This window comes from Micromys minutus (assembly GCF_963924665.1).
Source record: "Micromys minutus genome assembly, chromosome: 24".
Lineage (NCBI taxonomy): Eukaryota > Metazoa > Chordata > Mammalia > Rodentia > Muridae > Micromys > Micromys minutus.
Genome location: NC_137959.1, coordinates 46,063,605 through 46,087,234, shown reverse-complemented (window position 1 = coordinate 46,087,234; position 23,630 = coordinate 46,063,605). Strand labels below are relative to the sequence as shown.

Genomic DNA, 23,630 nt, shown 5'->3' with positions numbered 1-23,630 from the left:
TCCTGCAGCTCAACACTGAGAGGGGACAGAAGGTGCCTCTTGGGGGTAGAGACACACAAGTGTTGTATGAACTTCCTGGGGGACAGGGAAACATGTACACTCCTGGACAGGGCACCAACAAAAGAATGAAAATAACCAGACCAAACTGGACCCAGTGAGTGTGTCAGGCTGACTCAGAGGACGAGCACATGCACAGGTAGAGGCAGTAAAGGAACCTCACTGGACCCTTGGTCCCACCTTCATCTCTCAGTGACCCGCCACAGCCTTCTTCACTGTGAACCATACAGAGACCCAGAGTCTTGAGGGTAACGCAGGGCTGCGTGACGGCCTTCCTCATACCCAATATCCAAACTTTAGATTGTTCTTTGCTCAATCATTAAGTTTGCTAATCTACAATCTAAGAGTAAATGTGTAAAGTGTGAGCCAATTAGCACGACCAGGCCTCAGACTTGCAGCAGGTGCCACAGTTACTTATCTGTCTCACCTGTGTCAGTCAAAGGCACGCAGACGCTGGGCTGATGGGGGAAAAAAAGTTTACCAATCAGAACCTTGTGGGAAAGTTTCAGATAATAACAACTGGAGATGTTGAAATAACCAATTAACAATCAGTTTTAAAAATTAACTACATAGCTACACAGTTAAAACACATCCTGATACAAATTTTCAAAAGCAAGTTACAAGGAATGAAAAGGTGGTATTGGGAAAGAACTTCTGAGAAACCCAGCGAGAGGAGGGAAGAGAGGAGGGAAGGCTGAGGTCTGTGCATAGGCTCCCACCGGGGGACCTTGCCTAGCCTGCCATCCTCAGGTGAGGAAGGACCAAGGTTGGTGGGTCCTGTTGTCTCGGCTCTTTTCAAGCAACTCTACTGTATGGGACAACGTCACTGTGGTGTAGAGGCTCCTGTGATGGTTTGCATATACTTGGTCTAGGGAGAGGCACTATTAGAAGGTATAGCCTTGTTAGAGTGGGTGTGGCCTTGTTGGAGTAGGTGTGTGACTGCAGATGTGGGTTTTAAGACCCTCATCCTAGCTGCCTGGAAGCCAGTATTCTGCTAGCAGCCTTCAGGTGAAGATGTAGAACTCTCAGCTCCTCCTGCACCGGATGCTGCCATGTTCCCACCTTGATGATAATAACTAAACCTCTGAACCTGTAAGCCAGCCCCAATTAAATGTTGTCCTTCTAAGAGTTGCTTTGGTCATGGTGTCTGTTCACAGCAGTAAAACCCTAAGACAGCTCCCTTCACTGTACATCATTATTTGGCTCCCACCTTTAACACTTAACACTAATAGCAGCCGTCACAATACTGAACATCTGCTGTGCACACAGCAGGACCAATCCAAACAGTTTATACATACTAACACACTGCACACTGGAAACTGCTGAGACAGGCAAAAGACGAAACCACACAGAAAGGCTAAGTGACTTCCCTGAGGTCATGAGGCCACCCAGGAAGCAAGAATTCATACACAGGCAGCCTGGCTTAGGCCCAAGCCCAACACTCTGCTAGATCCTCTTTGCCACATCATATATGTCCTACGGAGGGACCCAGAGCCAGTTCCAGTGCATAGGTTGTCTCCAGCCCCTGCAAGGCGGCCTTCAGAATTTCTGTGCAACCCTTAGTATTGTGATCTTCATGCCTCGGTGGCCAGGCGGCAAAGAAACTACTGTTTGTAAACCCCCTCCTAGACCCAGGCAGCTTGGGAGGCCAGAACAGGCAAATGACAGTATGTGCCACCCATGTCCTGTTGGGGAGAAAAACTGTAAAACAAAATGCTCCTGAAATGATGACAGCCCAAGCAAGGAAGGAACTCGTTCACACCATCCTAGGCAGAGAGCCGGTGGCCACACTATTCCCTGATGCTACCGCTATGTTCTTGGTTTCCCTGTCAGGAATGAGCCAGCCCAGCTCTCACCTGCCTCTCAGTTCAGTGGTAACTGGTACGCAGTCACCGCTCTTTCACAATGGCAGGCTTGGACCGGGTCCTCAGACCACCCAGAAACCCAGACACCCCCCTCTGAGCTTTCTGCTCATCTACATCAGCAGTTTCGATGATGGTGGCCACGCAGACAACAGCCCTGTAATCAGCACCCTCCCAGAGTGAAACTGTGGCTGAGTACAAAAGGAAGGCCTGTGCCTAGGCCTGTGCCTGTGCCTGTCCCTGTGTTGGGGGCAGATTGGGAACAGGCCATCCAGTGGATTTCCCAGAAGCCTTATTTATCACAGGCAGCTGTTGAGACCTTAAAACAGCCTGACTTGGCCACTGTGTGACCTGGGGGACAGTCTGGTAACGTGTACAAAGGGAAAACTTGCCAGCCCAGTCCTGCTCAGGCCTACAGAGAAGCAGGACAAAAGGCAGGGCTCAGAGTCTTTCAGGAACTACAGTGTCAAGACTGATATAAACTGAAGTCACCAGGAATTACACCTTACGGAAAATATGCAGTATCACGCCCTTGCCAAAATTGCCAATCACAAATACAAGGTAATAATGTCCTGTTGGAGGAACAGGAAGGAATAATATATATGTATTAATCGTCTCCCGCTCCAGCTTCCTGCTCACAATAAGGCAGGGTGTTGACGCAGATATACAGGGCAATCAAGAAACCCCCACTGAATGGCCACGCGGCCTTGTTGGCTGTGAGCTGCTGACGGCAGCTTAGGTAACAGTGACCTGTACCCAAGTGCTCCTAGAGGGATATCAAAGGCAGTCAAAATCAGCACAAATGAATGCTTTCCTGTCAGGATCTTCCAGGACTTCAAAGCAACACTGGTAAAACCTCACTAAGTGTTTCTCAACCATGAAAGAGGCACCTCAAAAGACAGTAGCTATCTTTTAACTAAAATCTCAACGTAAGACATGAATGCCCCTCTCAACCTGTACCCAAGGGAAGGGCTTACATGACAGCTACTCCAGCATGTTTTCTGAACGGGTGCACACTCTCAGCTGCTCTCTGAAATAAGAAGTGCCCGTCTATCGATCAGGACTCTGGGAACGGAGTAGACCAGCCTCCTCTGTCACAGAGGCCCAGAGAGCAACTGGGCTCTCATACATGACAAGTAGAGTCCTGACTGGTCCATTCTGAGATGATCCTTGCTTAGGGGTGATCATGAGAAATTGGAATAAGTCTCCTCCAAAGCACCCAAGTCTCTGTAAGCCGGGCTAGGACCCAGAAACATCACCACAGGCTCTGCATCTCAATCCGATGGACATATGTCAAAAGCTTAAAAGAAAATCCAAAAACAGTAATCCCTAGAAATCCCATCAGGATGAGACGGAAGCAGACAGTGAAATAGAGAACTCAGCAGGATTTAGGGGAGACGTGTAGATTTGGGGGTGGCTTATATGACTGCCAAGCTGCCTTGAGGGTCCAGAACCAATGAGCCAGCACTTTTATGGTTCCCCTCCCCTGGGAAATGCTGGCGACACAGTGGTCAACTGAGAAAAGCAGACAGAAAGTGGCTGGACTCAGAAAAAGTTTCGGGGATGCCTGACCCCAAACATTCACTTATGATCTCCTTGGTGTCCATGTGAAAGCGTGACACATAGAAAAATCGATGTCTGATTAAGTCTGAAAGGGCTGTACCGGTGAGCAGAAAATAAAAACGTTCAATGATAGGAAAGCACGTTACTCAGTTCAGTGGACAGTCCTTTCTTTCCCTGTGGCGCACAAACTACAGAGTATTTTACAGAGAAGGGAGCCTGGAGGTTGATAATCACAGGCAGAGAGAAAGGAGTGGTAGGCAGAAGCAGCTGGGAAGGCTTCTGGGGAGGGTGGGAGGAGATGGAGGGGAGTGGTCCTCTGGAAGCAAAGGTTCAGCAAGTGGGTCAACAGGAAAGCCCAAGGCAGTCAGAACAGGACAGCCAGGCAGCAAGGCATCCCGTGCTGGGCCAAGTGGCTCTGCAGGACAACAGCTAACATTCCCACTGTGAGCATCAGCCTCACCCCCACAACTAAGGAGTGCTTAATTTATAGGCAGCTTCAAGTCTTTAATTTGCCCAGGGCTCCTCAGGTTTTCATCCCAAGTGATTTAGCTGAGAAAGACCTTTCATCTGAGGCGCTCTGATTTTTCAAAGCAAGGAGTCAAAGGTCACATGTGGGCTGGCCTTCCAGGAAGATATCAGAAGCCACTACAGCACTTCTGAGCCTGTCCTGGGCTGACTCGTAGCCACTTGTAGCCACAAGCACCCCAAAGATACCTGCCCTGAGAACACAGCTGACAGACAGCTCTTCCCTGGGGACTCTGCAGGGGTCCCTCAAACTCCGGGCAGTGAAGTCACAGCTTCCTCTTGCTCTCTTACAAACCTCAGATCCTAGGTTCCTTACATGGCCTTCACTATCAAGTGCCACCTCTCCAAAGCAGGGCACCAGCAGATTCTAGCTCCTGCCCTCTTGCAACTTTGAGTGACGAGCAACCCCTCTGTACCTTCCGTCTGCTCCCAGATATGGAGCAGTAATGGAGACCCTTGACTGCAGCAGGGGCTCAAGACCCAAGGGTAAGTCCCTGAGCTCTGAAAGGCAGGGGAGACTCAATACACAAAGTCCTTTCACAGAACCCAAACCAATAAGCACCCCCTACCTTAGACTAGCCCAGAAATCCAGAGTCTGTCCCACAACACAACCTAGCAAGTCTACCTCACACAGAACTACAGGTGTCTCTGGGACCACAGGAGGGTAAGAGACCAGCATGTGGCGGGTGACTTGGCATTCTAACCAGATGCCTTCGACAACTAAGTAAAAAGAGACCCACTCTGCTGGCAAAGTTAGGGCAATGACTCCGATACACTGGTTCACACTATCTGGTGAGCAGATGAGGAGGAGGCAGAGAGACTCAAGAGCAAAGGCAGACAGAGGCTTGGGCTTCACAGCTTGGCTGAACTCATCCATGACCTGTATGACCTCTGCCCCTGTACCCATTTCCCAGAACCGTCTTCATTGTTCTGTCTGCTGTCTGCCCCACCCCCCATCCCACCAACCACACAGTGCAGTAAATATGGCAGTTGGCTGGGCTCCCAGGAAGACCCCAGACACAGCTATGCTCAGCACACAGGGGTCTCAGAGAGACACTTGGGGAGAGAATGAAAGGGACAGACCCTGGCATCACTCTGGTCCGGCCAACCTGAGGGTGAGAGGGCAAATCTCACGCTAGAAGAAAGAAACCTAAGATAAGACAAGCAGCCTGCAGCTGCCATTAGAGCATCCTAAGCATATAGGATACAGGGTGCGTCTCCAAAGTCACCACCACAGTAAGGGAAAGGATGCTGTCAATCAAGGAAGGGGTCTAGGAATCTTGAGGAGTCACACCCACATCCTGACAACTGGAAGACCTCAGGAAGGAGATGCCAACACAGCCTAAATGACTGTCTACCTGCAAGCTGTAACCCTGTGACCCTCAGAGAGTCTCTTGCCTTCCCCACCCTTCGTTTTCTTCAGTAGCGTGACAGACGCTTTAAAGACAAACATGGCATACAGCGGACGGTGAGCAGGTATCTATTAGATTTTTAAAACTTAGTAATCGCATACGTAGCCCTAAGGGCCTACCACAGACCTCACCGAGTGGCTGTTTCCTTCTGAGAAGATGTAGCCACAAAGCTGCAGCAAGAAGAAACAAAACTGTTATTAGTGCCCCCAGCATGCAGTCAGCTCTGCTCCGTACCATGCTACATACGCTGTAAGCTACGAGATGCTGCACCCGGTGTGCAGAGGCTGGCAATGCTGACAGCTCCCACGGTGCAGAGGGTGGACCCCAAGAAGCTGAAGCCTCCAACCACTGGCCACTGCTAAGACACACACTACAATGCAATGGTCGTGATACACCCATTTCCGGGCATCCTCGTCCTTGGGAGAGACGGGAGCTGCCCACCTTGAAAGAGGAGGCCAGCAAGGCAGCCTGGAGGAGACTGCTTATTTCACAGGGTGCTTCTAGGAGGAAGAGGGCCATTCACCAGGATGACAGCCAGCAAGGGGGACAGGTTTAGCTTGGCCCGAAACAGCCACCATCCACTGATTTTTGTCACAGCCAGCCTCGGGGTGACACATGGCTCCTAGGAAGACTCAAACTGCAGCTCCACAAATGAGCATTCAAGTAAGAGGGCCTGCCTTCCTCCATAACCAGCCCCAATGAACCATGGCTGTCAACTCGATCTGTTCAACATGACACACACTTCCTAGGCCAACGCTACCGGACATGCCAGCTTCATGGATTAATCCATGTCAGGAGGGTGCTGGCCTATCCAGGATGGAAAGCTAAGCAAGCAAAGGGTCTCAGCAGGTGAGCTGACTGGTGTTGAAGCCTGATCCCCTAGCCCTGATTCCACTCCAAATGGGCCCATGATCTCTGGGAAGTAAGACAGAGAGGCCTTCTACACTAAGTAAGGTACATACTCCCAGGGGAACCTCTGGGGCTGGAGTTGGTCCTGAATATGATCTCAGGCCACAGGTCAGGAAGTCTTCCCACCCAGAAAGATCAAGGACAAGCTGCGGTGGTGAGCTTCTCGGGTACAGCAGAGTTAACAGTGACCGTACAGCTAGGCAAGCTGTCTGCCTGGTCCAGCCTGTTCCCAAACCTCCTTGGGCAGCCTCAGTAGAAAGCACTACTGGGTTCCTGAACCAAAAGAGACCTCACCAGGAAGGAGCTGAGACCATGTGGGTAGACAAGCACAAGGTAAGGCCAGACCTCAAGTCACTGATGAGAGGTGAGCGTTCCAACGCTCAGTATCCACAACACCTGTTTTGATACGACAGGGAAGTGGGCACAGGAACCCTAGTGGGTGACAGAGTTCACCCTTAGCTGCTCAATGTGGAAAGGGGGACAAGAGGGAGACTGTATTTCTCGAAAATACAGGGGTGGTGGGCAGGGAGAGACAAGCAATTTGTGCCTAGGGGCTCTAGGTGTTTAAGACAGTGGCTCGCAGACTGCCTGGCCTGGCTCTGTGTGTGTGTGTGTGTGTGTGTGTGTGTGTGTATTTGCTGGCGCTCTCTCTCTCTCTCTCTCTCTCTCTCTCTCTATATATATATATATATATATATATATATATATATATATGATTCACCTCTGCCTAGCCAGCAAATCTCAGTGTCACCATCAAGCCGAGCTCTCAAACAGGCTGCACGGGAGACAAGGACAAGACAGGGCTAAGGCCCAGGTCTCTCCCTGTGCTGAGCCTGCAGGAAACTGTCGAAGAACTCCCCAGAAACACCTGCAGCCTTCCAGGCTTCTGTCTGAGCCTCCCCACAGTGCCACCTCTGAATATGACTTTGGACAGGAGCACCACAGCAGCCTTGGGCCAACATCATGTTCCTTAGAGACCTGAGGCTGGGGCAGCAGCAGAGAAGCACCAAGCATCCCCGTCTTCCCAGCGCCTCTCATATACCTCTCCTTAGATACGAAGGGCAGCAAACAACCCCATCCCTCACCCAACTCCCTTCATTCCCTTTCTTCCAACAGACCAAGAGCCTCAGAAAAAAGCTCCCTGCTCTCAGGGCCCTGCCAACCCCAACACCATGGCAGCTCGCACAGCAAGCCGAGCAGACCGATGGCCCTCGCTGCTGGTATGCAGGTTGACTTTCACCTTTGCTGGAGGGTCCAGGGCGAAGCTCGCTGTCTCTCTAGTGCTTACGGGTCACAATCTGTTCCTAATGTGTCAGTACTCCTCTGGGCAGCCACAACAAAATTCTAGAGAAGGGGACTTTATTTTACTTAAGGAGGCTTATCGTATAGGTGTAGATGAGGCTATGCTGGGCTTTCCCTGGCAATCTTCCCACCTCCACTGCACCCTCGCTGTTGTTTTAGAGCAAGTCATATAGCCCAGGCTAGACTAGACTTGAAGGTGATATGTAAGAAATCGTGACCTTGACCTCCTGATCCTGACTACTTCCACCCCTAAGTACCAGGATGACAGACCTGTGTCATACTTAGTGTAAATGGCCTTTCTTAAACTGTACACTAGCACTGGTACCCTGTGGACAAAGGTCAGGAAGGACACTGTGGCAGCCTCTTGTCAGCCTTCAATAAGCCCAGCTATCCCTCCTGCCCAGGGATCAGGGAAGAGTAAGGAGCTTGGAGCCTATGCTGCCAAGACTCAGGGGCACTCTCACCATCAGGGACTTGACCCGCAAGCCAAGGCAAACACCTCACAGCACTCTGGCTACCGAGAGCTCCATATGACAGCACAGCTGGGTCCAGAGCTGGGATAGGTGTCCTTAGGACTTCCCCCAAAATGCCTCATTAACAGAACCCAAGTTCAGTGCCAACCCTGAATGACCCCTGCAGACCTGTCCCTCGGGACATACACAAAGAAGACACCGGGGCACGCAGTTTGCCAAAACAAAGGCCTCGTGGGATTCTGGTTCACTCCATTTTCTGGGACTAGGGGATTTCACTCTCTTTTTTCTTTCTTCCCTTTTTTCTGTATCAGTTATTGATCACTTACTAATAGTATATAACCCTAAGGAATAAGATAAGGGATAAGATGAATAACAAAATAAAGCACGGTATAAGGAAGCTCCTCTCCCAACGCTGATGAGGGAACAGAAAGGCAAAGATGAGCAGAGACTGACAAAGGGTCACTGAGCAAAAGGAAGAAAGCAAGATGTCCCCAGCACCGCTGGGGCCACCGTGCCAGCACCGTCCACTTGTACACCTAACTACCTACTCAAGATGGGAGTGGTTCCCTCCAAATCAGCCCCATGAATGAGTGAGCAAACCAGCTTGCCATGGGAAGCCCCTCTACAGGACATCATAGGCCCAAGTCCCTTCTCTGCCTTTAGAACTGTTCTCCCAATGGTCCCTCCCCAGTGCTTCCTGCCTAACTGCCAAACACCTTACCTGAGGCCCAGAGTGGGTGCAGCAGAGGTGCCAGCTCCCAGGAAGAGCAGTACCTCAGGTTCTTAGGCAGTCCATGAAGGGCCTACAGGCTCTCAGCTGAGCTCACTGCTCTCTGACTGGGAACCCTTCCTGTCCTTACACTCCAGCCAGAGGCAGCTTCCTTTCAACAGCAAGCCCTCCCCTCCTAGGCAGCTCCATCCACTGCCAGCATACCAGGGCCCCAGGGAAACTTAACATGATTAAAATTTTAAAGCATTTAAGATGCTCAAAGGAAAGGCATTCTTGAAGTGCAAATCATCAGTTTAGGGAGGCAAGAGTAAATATGACGGGGGAGACACCTATACAAATGAATGCAATTTTACACATTATGCACAAATTGCTTTAACGTGGGGCCTCAGCCCTGCGGAATCACAGCATCGAGTCCAGGCTCTCCAGCAAATGCTGACAGTCGGTTTTCAGCTCCTTAGTTCATTCAGTCGGTAGTCTGAGGTAAGCTGACTTCCTGGGTTCTGGAGTTGTTCAGCAGGCAGGGCACAGAGTGCACAGCCTGGTCTGGCTGCTGAAGCAGCAGAAATCCTAACAGGATGCCCTCAGACAATCCCCAGAGCACAATCCAGAAGCTTGGGGCCCCTTGGGAATAAAACAGCAGAGCAGGAGGAATTAACTAAAGATGGAACAAGAGCCCCCTGTGATCAGCACCAAACACGGGAAGAAACGCTGTCTACTCACTGCTAAAAACTCTACAGGCTTTCAGTAACACTGCTCGTCTTAGCCTCACACTCACGCTGTACACGCTAAAGGAATCACACATGGTATCTTTGCAAGAGGATGAACAAAATATGGGGAGCCTTCGAGTGTTTAGACCCACTAAGGGATTCAAGGCGACACGCCAGTTTGGGGGCATCCTCAGGTTCTCTCAGGAGCCACCTTGTCACATCAATGGAGCACTACTGACATTTCAAAATCTGCGGTTTACACACCGCTTCCTTGCTGTGCATATCACTAAACCATGACACTGTGAGCCAGGACAACAGAATCCCACATCCTCCTCCATCAATTCACAAGAGGTCTCAGGCTTTCTCCAAACCTAAAGCTTATACCTCTTAGGCATCTTAATAGGGAGACCAGCCAACTGCTTGCCAACACACCCCCCCCAGAGGCAGGGTGACATCCCTGGGAGGCTGATCCCACAGGTGTCTTTCTACATACCTGTGCCGATCCAGGGCTTCAGTTTGCTTTTGCTTTGTGTGGATGAGAAAAAGCATTGTTAGCAGTGTCAACCCCACACAAGCCAAGCACAGGAAAACACTGTTTCCACTTTCGCTACTGAAAATAAGGAAGCATGAACTCCTTCCAGAGCCAAAAAACGACACTTCCACCTCCCTCCCTCCTTACCTCCCTCCTTAACTGCAGCTAGGAATAACTTAAAGGTGCCAGAGAAAAGGGGAGTCAGCCATGTGCCTTTGACATTCAGTGTCTAACTGAGGGTAAAGTCGGCTCATAGACAGTCCATTCTATTCAAGACCTATCCCCTCGGCCATGGTTTACTTCCATTATTTTCTGCTCCTGTGGTGTTACTCAAAATCAAGAGGGGAGGGCTGCAGCTCTTTGGAAAAGATAACTATATTTTGAAACTCGTTAGTTGGTAAAACATCACAAACCCCTCCAGAGAGAATACAGCAGCCCAGAGCAGACAGCACTCGTGCTCGCGTCCACTCGGTACCCAAGCCGAGACGACTGCCGAATCAGAACCTGTAAGTTCTAAGCGACCCGTGGTCCCCATGGCCTCACCACCGAACCCATCGGACACACACAACCGAGGAGGGACTTGAGGAAAGAAAACGCAAGCGTAAAAGACTAGGCAGTTCCCGCCGCCGTGAGGGACCAAGGGCTGAAGTGGGCAGTGTAGTAAGGAAGGGAAGACTGGCAGGACGCCGGTCCGTCCTCTGCCGAGGTGCAGGATGAGGGGCATCGGGCAGAATCATGCCTCTGATCGCTGGAGCACTACGGTTCCAGCCCGACAAAGGTCCCCAAGATCTGGGCGCAAGACGAGAGGGTCGCGGGTTCCAGTTGGGAGGAATGTGGGAGCACCGGATTTCGGGTGACAATGATCCCCAGGATCCCGGAGCAGTGAGTGTGGCACCGGGGCGAGCTGGGTGGAGTGCGGAGCAGGGGGCAGGGAGTCCGGCGGGAGGGCTGTCCCTATGATCCCGGCACAGGGAGTGGAGCGCAGCGTCGCCAGCGAGATAACAGCCCCCAAGATCCTGGCGCAGGGCGGTACGTGGCTCTGGGTGCCCGCGCCCCGCGTGCGGGAGGCAAGTCGCTGCACCCAGAGCCCCGGGTGAGCGGGGCAGGGCCGGGCTCGCGCCGCTGGCCTGAGGGCCCGGAGAAAACTTGAGGCGCGCGTCCGGGCCAGGGTCCCCCGCGGCTGCTGCCCCGAGCCCGGGAGCACTCTCGGTGCACAGCGACTCCCAGCCCGCAGGCCCGGGTCGGCGCACAGGCCTCGCGGCACTCACCTTCCTGCCGGCGCCGCCCCCGCCCGCGGCCAGCGCGGAGCCGCCCCCCGAGTACATGTAGTAGGCGATGCCCAGCACCCAGAGCAGCGCGAAGCATAGCAGCATCCGCGAGCGCCGCCGCATCCTCGCTCTGGGCGGCCGCCGGGCAGCCTGGCGGCGCGGCGGGCGGAGCGCGCGGCGGGCGGAGCTCGGGGCGGCGGCGCGGGAAGACGCGGCGCTCGGCGGGCGGCGCTCGGCGCTCAGCGCCCGGCAGGAAGCGGCGGCCGGGCGGCGGGGTCAGGGAGCAAAGGGCGACCAATCGACGCCGAGGGGCGGGAGCGGGGGCGGGGCCGAGTCTCCATGGCAGCGGCGCCCCGCCCACTGCGCGCCCCCGGGAGTTGCAGGTGGAGGCCGCGGGAACGTGCGCACGGTTCCCCAAAGACCTGGAATGGTCCAGGCTGCAGAGGTCACCCCGGACCCGCCATCCATTTCATTTACTATTTGGGCAATAGTGGTTTCTTGGCTTTTTATTTTTAATTTTTGCTTTTTTTTTTAAATACAAGGGCTCATTCTATAACCCAGACTGGCCTCGAACTCATCATGCAGCCCAAGCTGGCCTCAAACTTGCAGCACACCTTTTGCATCAGACTCCTGAGTCTTGGGATGATAGGCATGCACTGCCCTGCGGTCTGAGCAAGACTAAGACAGGGAAGGTAGATTTCAAGGAACTTGCTTGTAAGAATGACCCTGCCTGCTCTAAGAACAAAATGGTGATGGTTTTAAATGAACATGCCTAAGAGGGGGTAAGGATGGTAATTTATGATTTTAAATCGTTTCGGTTTCTTTTATTGGTTGCTTTCTTGAAGAAATGAGGTGAGCATAGTAACCCAGTTAATAGAGCGGGCAGCAGCGAGCTCTCTGACGGCAGCTCTGGTGACTGTAACCTTGCCCGTGCCCTTGTGACTCTCTAAGTCCCTGTGTCTAGAAAAGACTTTCCAGTACTTGAGAGCCGGTAAATATTTCTGAGATCTGCACAGACTGCTGGAGGAAGGGACTCCCTGGGCGGTAGTCTACCCAATCCTGAACAAAGAAAAGCAAGCCTTTGGCTACTAGGATTTTGAGCCTCACCTGAACTTCAGACTTCTCAGAAGTGAGGAGAAAGAGCTACTTAGTTCCAACAGACACCCCACTCCACCAGACACCCCATCCGCAGGTGCCCTTCACAGAAGACAGGCTTGTCACGCCATAAGAAGAAGTTCTGTTCCAAGTACTAGAATTCAAGCGCTGTGCTGACCAGGGAAGAGATTTGTAAACTGCTGAAGAGATGACAGGCTTGAAAATGCAGAGTCTTGAGGAAAGTCAGATAAGTGGGAGCAACTGTAGCCCCCCCCCCAGGCCTAGCAGTGAAGGGAGGGAGGAGGAAGCAGGACAAACCCCGAAGAACATAAAGGAGAAGAGCAGCCCCTTCACCAGCACAGCATCATCAGAAGAGAAAGTCCCCTCCTGGAGCCCTGCTCCCCAATGCTTCCATCTGAGAAGTCGAAGGATAGCAATCTGCTACTGCAGAAAACAACACAACAGAAAGTTAATCACATTGCTGAGTGTGGAAAAGGAATCCTAACATTTCATCTGATTATGATTCCCAACACACACACACACACACACACTGATGGTGGTTGTGTCACCTATAATCTCAGCACTTAGGGGGCTGAGCCAGAAGATTGCTATAAATGAGAGACAGACAGACAGACAGACAGACAGACAGAGACAAACAAGGAGGAAGAAGATGATGATGATGGTGACAATGAGAAGGCAGAGAAAGTGGGGAAGAAGAAATAATAGTCTGGAGACGGCTCAGCAGTTAAAGTACTTGCCATGCAAGTAAAGACCAGGACTTAGAACTCCAGGAACACGCCAAAACTGTGTGCAGGCTTGGTGGCCTACCTGGGACACAGTGGGTGGGAGGTAGAGGCAGGTAGTCCTGGGGCAAGCTGGTTAGTTCAACAAGCTGAGAACCTTGTTTCACTATGTAAGGTGGAGAGCTATCAGTAATCACAGCACAGGTAACTAACCTCTGGCCTCACACACACACACACACACACACACGTATACATGTCTGACATGTCCCCACCAACAAGAACATGTAAGCTCTGGCCTTAGTGTAAATGTATTCATATGTGCACACATACACAATCATACATGTATATATGCATGTGCACACTATACATACATCCACGTGTGAAATGGGGAGGAGAAAAGAAAGGCAAGGGAGGGAGGAGACTGGAGATGAGAAAAATAAGTAAAAAGGTTCAGTGGAAGTTGTTGAGATTCAGGAAAGAGATGTTGAATTAGAATCCCTGAGAAGGAAACTTCAAAGGTAAAACAAAGTTGGTATTAAAATGTTAATACCTGAGCGGGTGGTGGCAGGAAACAGAGGCCAGCAATCTCTACATTCAAGGCCAACCTGGTCTGTGGAGAGAGTTCCAGGACAGCCAGGGCTACACAAAGAAACCTGGTGTCAGAACAACTCTCTCATCTACCCCTCCTCCAAAGGTTAATCTCTGCTGAGATGTAAGTCGGGCTAACTTCTTACCTACCATGAACAAGACTCTAGATTTAAGCCCAGCATCATTACTACCCAAAAGTACTTTCCAGTTTAATATATGTCTTCCAACAATTTTCATCTGGAGGATACTCCAGGAGCAAAGGAAACGTCAACAGTTCCCATCAAAGGCGACTTCCACACACCTTGGGGCAATGGTGTGGAATAAGCAAGACATACCTTAGCTCTCGTATTAGCTACCTCTCAGCTTAAACCAGTAGAGGGTCCAGGTGCCTCAGCACCTCAGAGGTATGCTGCTGCCCAAACTTAAAGAGCTGAGCCCAGATCCCCAGACCCACGGGAGGTCCGACCAGGCAGTGCATGACTGGACTCACCGCTGCTCCAGGGAGACAGGTGAGTTTCCAGAAGGTTGTGGGCCAGCTAGCAATGAAGAAACCAAATCTCCAGCAGGGTGGATGGTGCGGGCCCACACAGGAACATTAGGTTGTCCTCTGATCTTCATATGTATACCATGCCACACTCATGTCTACAAACACATGTTACATTACACACACACACACACACACACACACACACGGTTATAATTCAAAGGTAAGGAAGACATAAAAATGCAGGCAAGACCATACCTCTGAAGACAAATAGGAAATGCATTTACACAGTGCTCAAGGCAAGGGTGCCAGCCAAGAACCCCACAGCTGGCCCCCAGGCTCATGGACTACAGATAAACAGGTATGGACCAACTGTAAGAGTTTGGAAGCCCCACACTGTAACTTTAATTTTTTTTTCAAATCCTACTTTTAATGATGGTTCTTAAATGTTTTAACCTCCCTTGTAGCCCACCACCCACCACAGGTAGTGGGAAAGAAAGGATACAGGGGAAGTGGGGGCAGTGGACCTGTTTAGAAAGGTTCTTTGGAGCAACTCCCGTCTTCGACATCTGGAAATCAGCCGTTCAGTTCACAGGTCAGCAACGGCAGCTCGATCCACTCACAAACACTTCACGGATAAGCCAGCGGTCCAGTTTGGTAGAGTTGGGACAGCAAACAGGAATCAGCAGCGGTGGCACGACCTATCAGGGACAGCCAGGCAGGCCTCAGCTCTGCATAAGGGAGGGACCAAGAACTAGGAGTTCTTGGCTCTGCCTCCCTCAGGGAAGCAAAGATCAGAGAAGACTGAAGACCCACAAGTGTTGCACAACAAGTTCTGTAAGCAAGCCTGTCACTGTCCGTTGAGTCCTATTTATACCCAAACATCACGTGTCCTCCATGTGCTTACTTAGCATATATGAAGTTCAATCTCAGCACTGATAAGCCATGCATAGGAACACATATCTAAAAGTACTTTGGGGACAGGATGTTGGTTGGGGCCGGCTGGCTGCCAGCCCCGCTCCAGGATTAGTGAGAGACCCTGTCTCAAGGAACTAAGGCAGAAAGTGTCATAGCAGGACACCAGCTGTCTTCCTCGGGCTTCTACATACACACATGAATATGCATGTGTGCATATACCACACACATGCACGTGTGCATGTGCAAACACACACACCCATACTTTTGAAAGCTATTAAACTGGTTGGGTTTGACTATGTGTGTCTTACAAAATTAGAGATGTCTACCAATGGCAAATGAAGGAAATTATGTCTATATACATAGTAAGGGAAAGATAGCCCTGGTATGTAAAAAACCTAAAACACTAAGAGGGGTTCTCTAAGAAATGGGCGAAACTATAAACAATTCCCAGTAATGCTCCATAAAGAGCTCATAAGTGTGTGCAAAGATGTTAAGCTTCACTCTGTTTCAAATTAAAACTACAGAGATACTATTTATCCCCCCACAAACTGGCAAAAACTCAAAAGCTTGACAAAACACTGTCAGCAAGACTATAAAAAAGAATAAGGCAGACTTCTGTGAACAGATATGCAGTGATTTCCAGGACACGCCATGATACAAAAAAAAGCAAGTGTCAGAGAGCATTGTCATATGCTGTTTATATATGTATATGTATATATGAAAGAAAATAAGAAAACATAAATGTATCTGCCTGATTGGGTAAAACACACACACTAATGATAAATCAGAAAACAGTAAGATCTGTAAGCCACACGAGCTGGGTACGGTGCCTCATGCCTGTGAATGGCTGCACTGGAGAGCTAAGGCAGGAGGATTGAGGCCAGCCTTGGCTACACAGCAAATTCAAGTCCAGCATGGGCTGTAGCGTGAAGCCTCTGTCTCATTAAGAAAGAGAGAAAAAGATTAGTGAACCACAAGAACCCCTAGAGAAAGACACGCCAGATGGGAGGAGCAACCTCCCTGAATCTTTTTCTAAGTTTGATAATGGTCTACAGGTTCTAAATACGAAAGAAGGTAAACCAGATTTGGTGGTGCGCGCTTGTGATCCCAAGGGCATCCTCTGCTACATAGCAAGTTTGAGGTCATCCTCGGCTACTTGAAATCTTGCCTCAAAAGAGAATTATACATAGGCAAAAATAAAGCACTGAAGAAGAGGAAAATAAAAACAAAATTCCAAACCACATATCTGAACCCAACTGTTTCCAGTGAAGAACATAAAGAAACCAAAGAATAAATGTTTGTCCTTATTTTATTTGTGCAATGTAGCCAAAGATGACTGGGCACTCCCGATCTTTCTGCCTCTGGCTTCTTAAATTCTAGGATGGTTGGTATGCACCACCATGCCCAGCCTTTCTTCTAATGTTTAAACAGAGTGTTTAGACTTTATACACCTCGGCCTGGGGAATAAAAGGATGCAGGAGCGCTGACCCTTCCTTGCACTGTCCCTTTTCTCTAGCAGACTGGGTGTAAAAAACAAACCCATTTTATTCCTCGTGACATTCAGCAAACCGTAAAGCTGTTCTGTGGGGAATCAGGAATTCCATTAGTTGAGAATAGAGAAAGGCAAAGAATGTTCCTAGGGACTCAACTCAAAGCTAAGGGTGAACTCACTTCCCACACATCCACCCCCTGATAGATGTATGTGTTTGTGTTACAGATACAGATATGGGTGCAGAGGTAGATAACATGGGTGTGTATTTATGTATACAGATACAGATACATATATGGGCTTTGGCCAGTTGTAGCCAGCAGACATGAACACACCTCCCACTGTGTAGAGGTTGCTGTTGTCAACTTGACAGACTAGAATCACCTCATAGATCATATACCTCTGTCTGTACCTCTGAGGTGTTATCTTGATTACAGTAATTGGTGCATTAAGACCTATCTTAATTGTAGGCCTCACATTCCCTAGGCAGAGGACCTGGGACTGCTCATGACATGGGGAAATTGAGAGGTACCAGCATGCGTTCAAGCCTCTCTTGCTCAGCTCCCTCAAGCTCCTGTTGCTGTGGCTGTCCTGCCATGTTGGGCTGTCGCCTGAACTATGAGGCAAAGAAGCCCTTCCTCCCTCAAGTTGCCTTTGTCGGAGTGTTTCATCACTACTACAGGAAAATAGACCAAATCGTGCCCAGAGCTCCAGCCCCTGATACCACGCTACACGCCACATGCCACTCTAAGCACTGCTCCTGTGGAGATGAGTAGGTGCGACACCGGAAGAGTACCGAATAAGTCTGGGACATCCTACTGTAATAGAAAAGTCAAGAAAGGCAGAAAAAAAAAAAAAAAAAAAAAAAAAAAAAAAGGAAAGAAGCTAGAATCGCAATGTCAGGACAACCACCCCCACTAAATCTAAGATGCTCACTTCAAAACAAATATTGAAGAAAATCTAAACCTCTGAGTCCATAGTGGTTGTGATAGGATAAATATGTGGAGAAGAGGGAAACCCTCTCTTGATGATGTAGGAAAGAGTGGGGTGTCACCCCTGCAGCCGACACAGGGAAGATGCTATGGAAATGACTCAGCGGAGAAAGTGCTGACTGCACTTGCATGGAGACCCCGTTTAGGACCCTCAGCATCCACACATCTGGCATGCTAACACACATCTATAATCCCAGCACCAGGAAAACAGGAATAGGAAAACCCAGGGCCTTGCTGTCTAACCAGTCACCACAGCTCTGTGAGAAACCCTGGCTCAAACGTTAAGGTGGAAAGAGCTGGAGAACTGGCTCAGTGGTTAAGCTCACTTGCTGCAGGGACCCAGATGAATTTCCAGCATCCACACTGAGATTCACAACCATCCGTAACTCCAGCCTCGGGGGATCTGTGTACCATGTGTGAGCTTTCCACACTATTGCTACAACTTCCCTGTAATTTTAAGGCATTTGCTTTGAAAAGTAGGTTTGGTTGCTGGGTTCTGACAGTTAGCTCCATTTCAAACGGACAGAAAATAGAGACTATCCTTCCTGTTAGGGATGCAAGGTTGAGTCTCTAGATGGGAGATGCAGCGGGGGTCAAGCAAAGAGTGTTGTTGCTCCCCTGGGAGGGCACTGCTCTGGTGCTGCCCTGTACAATCTAATATTTTTATTCCAGAAGTCTGTAGAGCTTTGCTCCTTGACCGTACAGTGGTTGGGTAGAAACAGCGCTATGTTTTTAGTAATGCGTGAACAGGGTTCCAGTATCATTCCCGGCTCATGGATTACTCACTGTGTCTGAGCCTCAGGGTCTTAAAACTGCGGATCAAGAATGAATGTGGAAGGTGAGTCAATATGGTGCTGGCCCCCTCTTACTTAGAAAATAAAACTCTCCCAGGCTAAAAAAAAAAAAAAAGAATGTGGAAGCCAGGCGTTAGGATCTCTGAGTCTGAGGCTAGCCAATCTACAGAGCAAGTTCCAGGACAGCCAAGAAACCTTCAAAAACCTGGAGAGGGTGGATGACAAGGGATGAGTGTATGAAGAGGACCAAAAATTTGGCCACAATAAGTTTTCAAAATACACAATGGGTAAAACGTCAGAATCGCATGTTTAATGAATCTGAGGTGTTTCATGAGACTTCACTGCAGTGTCAGTTCTGCACAGAAAGCACATGCATGTGTACTGTGCATGATGTCATACCAGTGAACAGCAACCAAACACGGGAACAGCTAGGCTCAGACTCAAGACTCTCAAGACTCTTATGCTACGAACTGAAGCACGTTTTCTGTACATCCACTTTTCTGACTCAGTAGAAACATGCTGGCTCAATCATAGGGAACAAAGACTTTTAATATTTTTCTGCCATCTCTCCCGGCACAGATCAAATTGGTGTGATCTCTGAGCTGCATTAGAATGTTGATTTTTAAAAACTGGTGTTTGAGGTGATGACTTGAGTTTCACTTAAAAATTTGTTAAATAAATTTTGGCTTGGAGTTAGGACTGAATTTCCAACAATTTCTGAAATGTCTCTAAACATCCTTGTTCCTTTTTGTACTATGTACTTATGTGAAGCAGAGTTCGAAGCATGGATGATTATAAAATCAAGATATTGATGAATTCTGAAAAACTCTGAAGATGCTCAGTCCTAAAGTATCAAATACTCTGCCAACATTTAGTCTTTAACACATTAATCCCATTCGTATGAAACTTTTGTCTTTAATAAATGGTAAAATTATAGATGATGGATGGAGGGTTATTTTTAAGTAATTTTTGTGCTTTATAATTAACAAATGTTTGGACTGTATACTATTTTGTAGACAGTCTGAAGGAGAAAGAGTTGGAGCGGCCCTAGTCCAAAGCGGGAGCTTGAAGAGAGCACTATGCATCAAAGACTTTTCATAATGGTGTCTGCTTGTTGTTTTTTCCTAAATATTGCCATGGAGAAAGTAGAAAAAATTATGATTGTGTGAACAGAAACAAAACATATTGGGGGGGTAGGAGCGTGGGTGCACACTCTCGTGCACAGGCCAAAGGTCAACCTCACGTTGGTTAACAAGGTCTCTTCCTGGGTCCTGAAACTCACCAAGTGGGGTAGGCTGGCTGGACAATAACTACAAAGGTTTCACTTGCCTTCACTGTCCCCAGGCTGGAATTTCAAAGACACACTTGACTTTTTCCCTGGGCGCTGGGATAGAGCGCAAGCCTTCAGACCTCCTGAGCCATGCCTCTAGGCTCTAGGACCAGAAGACTATCAAACACTGATATTGAACAATCAGAATCTCCCCTACCCCCAGAATCTAAACCATGTGTGCACAGAGGCTTTGGTCAAGATATTAAAACGTCCTTCCCAAGTTCTACCACACCGCAGGAGCTGCTGTGGCTGGAGTTCATAAGGAGGATGCTTTAGTGACTCGCTGTTAGCAGCTCTAACGGACACAAGGCACGATGGGGACCACACTCTGTGCCTGCCCAGAAGTTTCCCAACTTGTGCATAAGAACTGCTTTATCACTAAGGTTTGAGCTATAGAATTCTGTCATGAACGCATGGACCTGAGTGACAGGCTCACTGTATGCTGGACACTAGTCCCAGACAATGTGGCCGCTGTTCTAGCTTGTTCTTAGTGCAGTGTGGAGCTGAGGTGCCTCTAGAAATCAGCCCTAAGGGTAATAGAGCCAGAGACAAAGGCTTGAGTGCATGCTTGACCGTTCTGTACTACTATCTCTGCTGCTCCGCATGCTGACCAGAGCTGGTGCATGGCTGTTCCCAGAAAGGTCACAGGCTGTATGTACAATGAAGATATATGCATTTTTCACAGACAAATTGCTTTTCAGCAAAAATAAAGGATGCCAAATCTTGCCTCTTTCACTCCAACTCTCTGTGAAGAGCACTGAGAAAAGTGACTCTATGTGCTAGAGTCTGAAACCATATGGCCAGTTACATAGTCACGACCCCCCACCCCTCCTTCACACACACACACACACACACACACACACACATACACACACACATGCACACACATATACACATACACACACACGCATACACACACACACACACACACACACACACACATACACACACACATGCACACACATATACACATACACACACACGCATACACACACATACACATACACACACATACACACACATACACATGCATACACACACGCACACACATACACACACACAAACACACACACACACACACACACACACACACATACACACACACATTCTTGGAGCCCTGTGACTGGAACTATCTGGAGGGACAGTTCTCATCAGATGGATCTGAAGCCTCTGGGAGCATGGAAGCAATACTGCAGTCTGTCTTCTGCACTCCCCACCGATACATTGTTGTGGTGCAGAGTGAAATTTAGGGCTGGCAAAGGAGCCCACACCTGTAATCTGAGCACTTGGGAGTCCAGGCAGGAGCCTCACCCAAAATTGGAGCCCAGCCTAGTTTATTTAAGTTACTTGCAGGACTGCCAGGGTTTCAGAGAGAGAGAGGGGGAGGGAGGGAGGGAGAGGGATGAATGGAGGGAGGGAAAGAGGGAGGAGAAGAGAAAAACTTAAAAACAAAACAAAACAGACTATAACTTGTCTGATACTTAGTAACCTCTCTTGCAGTTATCTTTGTCATCTCAGTGGAGATGATACTTTGAATCATTTACCCTTAGCTATTCAATGAAATGCTCTGGTGGCGTTGTAACCAACCAAGAGTCCAGACTCAGCCGCCTTTCCCCTACACCAGTGGAAGAGACTGGGCAAGCAGAGCAGCCGAAGGAAGGCAGAGAGCGAGAGACTGAATCATTGTGTTGGGGAAGAGGGAACAGATAAAGGTCTGCTGGCCTCCGAGCTTGTCTTTGGAGACACTAAAATGAGCTTTAGATTCAAACTGAGAGAGAATGGGAACAGGGCACAAGGTCCAGGTGATTAACCAGTCTTGGTCAAGGCATGAGCCACCCATCTTATCTTAGTTTTGCTATCTAAGGCAAACCAAGGGGATCCTTAGTGCTCGAAGGACAATGGTTCTCAAGAAATGATTACTTCTGTTCCTGGTGAAGCCTCACCCTCAGACACAATTGCCTTCATAGAAGGGCTATTTGTCCTTGAGTCTGCTATTCCTAGCATGGGTGACTGTGGGTTTGGGACAATGGCTCCTGGGAGCCTTAAAGGGAGGTGAGGTAGGCTACACAGACATTCCTGAGGGGTTAACATGTGTACACAGAGTCCAGCAAGTGACCCAAGGTATAGGAGATACCAAAACAGGAAAGACAGAGGTTTCAGGCTTCATCCTGGTGCCAAGTAGGAAGTCAGAGCTTCTTAGTAGACTGAGCACCTGGTATGGGGCTGTCCCCTCCATACCACTTTATAGAACCGTGCTAGGTAATGACCCCATTAAACTGATCATGTAACTGCTTTAACATGACTCTGGATGAAACCTCTCACCAAGGCTTCTGAGGGGCTCTGGGCTCATTGCCTGGTCCTTGGTTGGAACCAGCTATGGCACGACCCATTTTTATGGAGACCCTCTCCAGCCCCTCTCTCTAGGGCTCTCCACTATCACCAGCCTGAGGAAGCTGGATGCTTTCTTCATTTGCCTGTAAGCATGTTCTCAGACCTCTGGAAATACTGTTCATGCTGCCCTCTTGTCTAGCATCCTGAAACAACCTGGATCAGTTTCTTCTTCTTCTTCTTCTTCTTCTTCTTCTTCTTCTTCTTCTTCTTCTTCTTCTTCTTCTTCTTCTTCCTCTTTCCTGGTTAAGCAGTTTCTGGGAGAGGTCTCCTTTGCTAACAGAGGTGCAATGCAATGTTGGTGGGTATGCCCCTCATTCCCCTCCTATCCCTACCCCACCCCGTCCCCACCAGGGGAGAGCAGAATTTGGTCATAAGCATTTCAAAGACAAGAAGCCCATAGTGAGTGGCTTTGCTTCCTTTTTGTTATTTGCAGACATTCTAGGCCCAGCACAGACCACTAATAAACACCTGTTAAAATAATTGATTGATTGACAGCCAGCTGGGCCCTCCGGATGTTTCTGTCTAGCCCCAATGTCTGGGTTTTTTTTTTTTTTTTTTTTTTTTTTTTTGTTTTCAGTAAAAATTGTAATTATTTTCATAGCAACTATTCACCAGATTCCCTGCCTTTGTCCCTTACTTTCTTCTTCTAACTTTTCACTTGGAAATGCCGATGACATAGATAAAAGGCTCTGAGAACAGCAGAGAGATGGCTCCATCCTGCTCTCTGCCTGACTCAACAATAAATGTTTCCACGTGCATTTTCTCTTTCTTTTTCTGCCTCTGTGTAGTATTCACAATGCTCTCTATAAATATAAATACATTTTTGCTGGGTCATTTGAAAGTAAGATGCAGACATTAAGACATCTCACTCACAAATACGCCAACACACAGTTCCTGAAAATGAGGACTTTTCTGCATAAGCACAGTAACACTGACCCAGCCAAGGAATTGATAATCATCTCAAAACATAACCCAACAGGCATCCAACTCATTCTCCAGTTGGAGAAGTTTGCTTTTGGGTCAGACAAGGAGAACCTCATGTGGAGTTCTGGTCTGGTTCCTAAACACCCATCAGTGTGTTGGGACATATCTCAGAGTCACTGTTTGCACAGACCATATTCTCTGATTCTGGGCTGGCGAAGGCTTGCTCAGACTCATAGGTAGTTTCCACAATAGCAACCCAAAGTCTCCATGGCTCTTCATCTCTTTACCCTCCAAGAAGCCTCTGTGCTTTGAAAAATCACTACATAAAGCACAAAGCACGTGGGGTGGGGGGTGGGGGTCCAAATAGGCCTCTCTGAATCATCTAGAGCCTAGATCCACTGGGAAATGGAGGCTGGGTCTCCAGAAGGAGGCTTCTGCATAAACTCGGGGCATCCTATAAGGGGTGGTGCTACTGTATAAGGGGGAGTAGAGTCTCCGGATGATAAAGGGATGTCACCCCCCGGCCAGGAGGACTCTGCTTT

At 49.0% G+C, this 23,630-nt stretch overlaps 1 protein-coding gene across 1 annotated transcript in view; it reads right to left on the bottom strand.

The window, feature by feature from the left end:
• GALNT2 (polypeptide N-acetylgalactosaminyltransferase 2) overlaps positions 1–11,582 on the bottom strand; it is a 105,257-nt gene extending 93,675 nt beyond the window's left edge. The window contains exon 1 of the mRNA XM_080937483.1: positions 11,341–11,582. Within this exon, the coding sequence (XP_080793609.1) occupies positions 11,341–11,463 (123 nt within the window). The 5' untranslated portion in view covers positions 11,464–11,582. The remainder of the gene's footprint in view (positions 1–11,340) is intronic.
• Between the last annotated feature and the right edge of the window lie 12,048 nt (positions 11,583–23,630).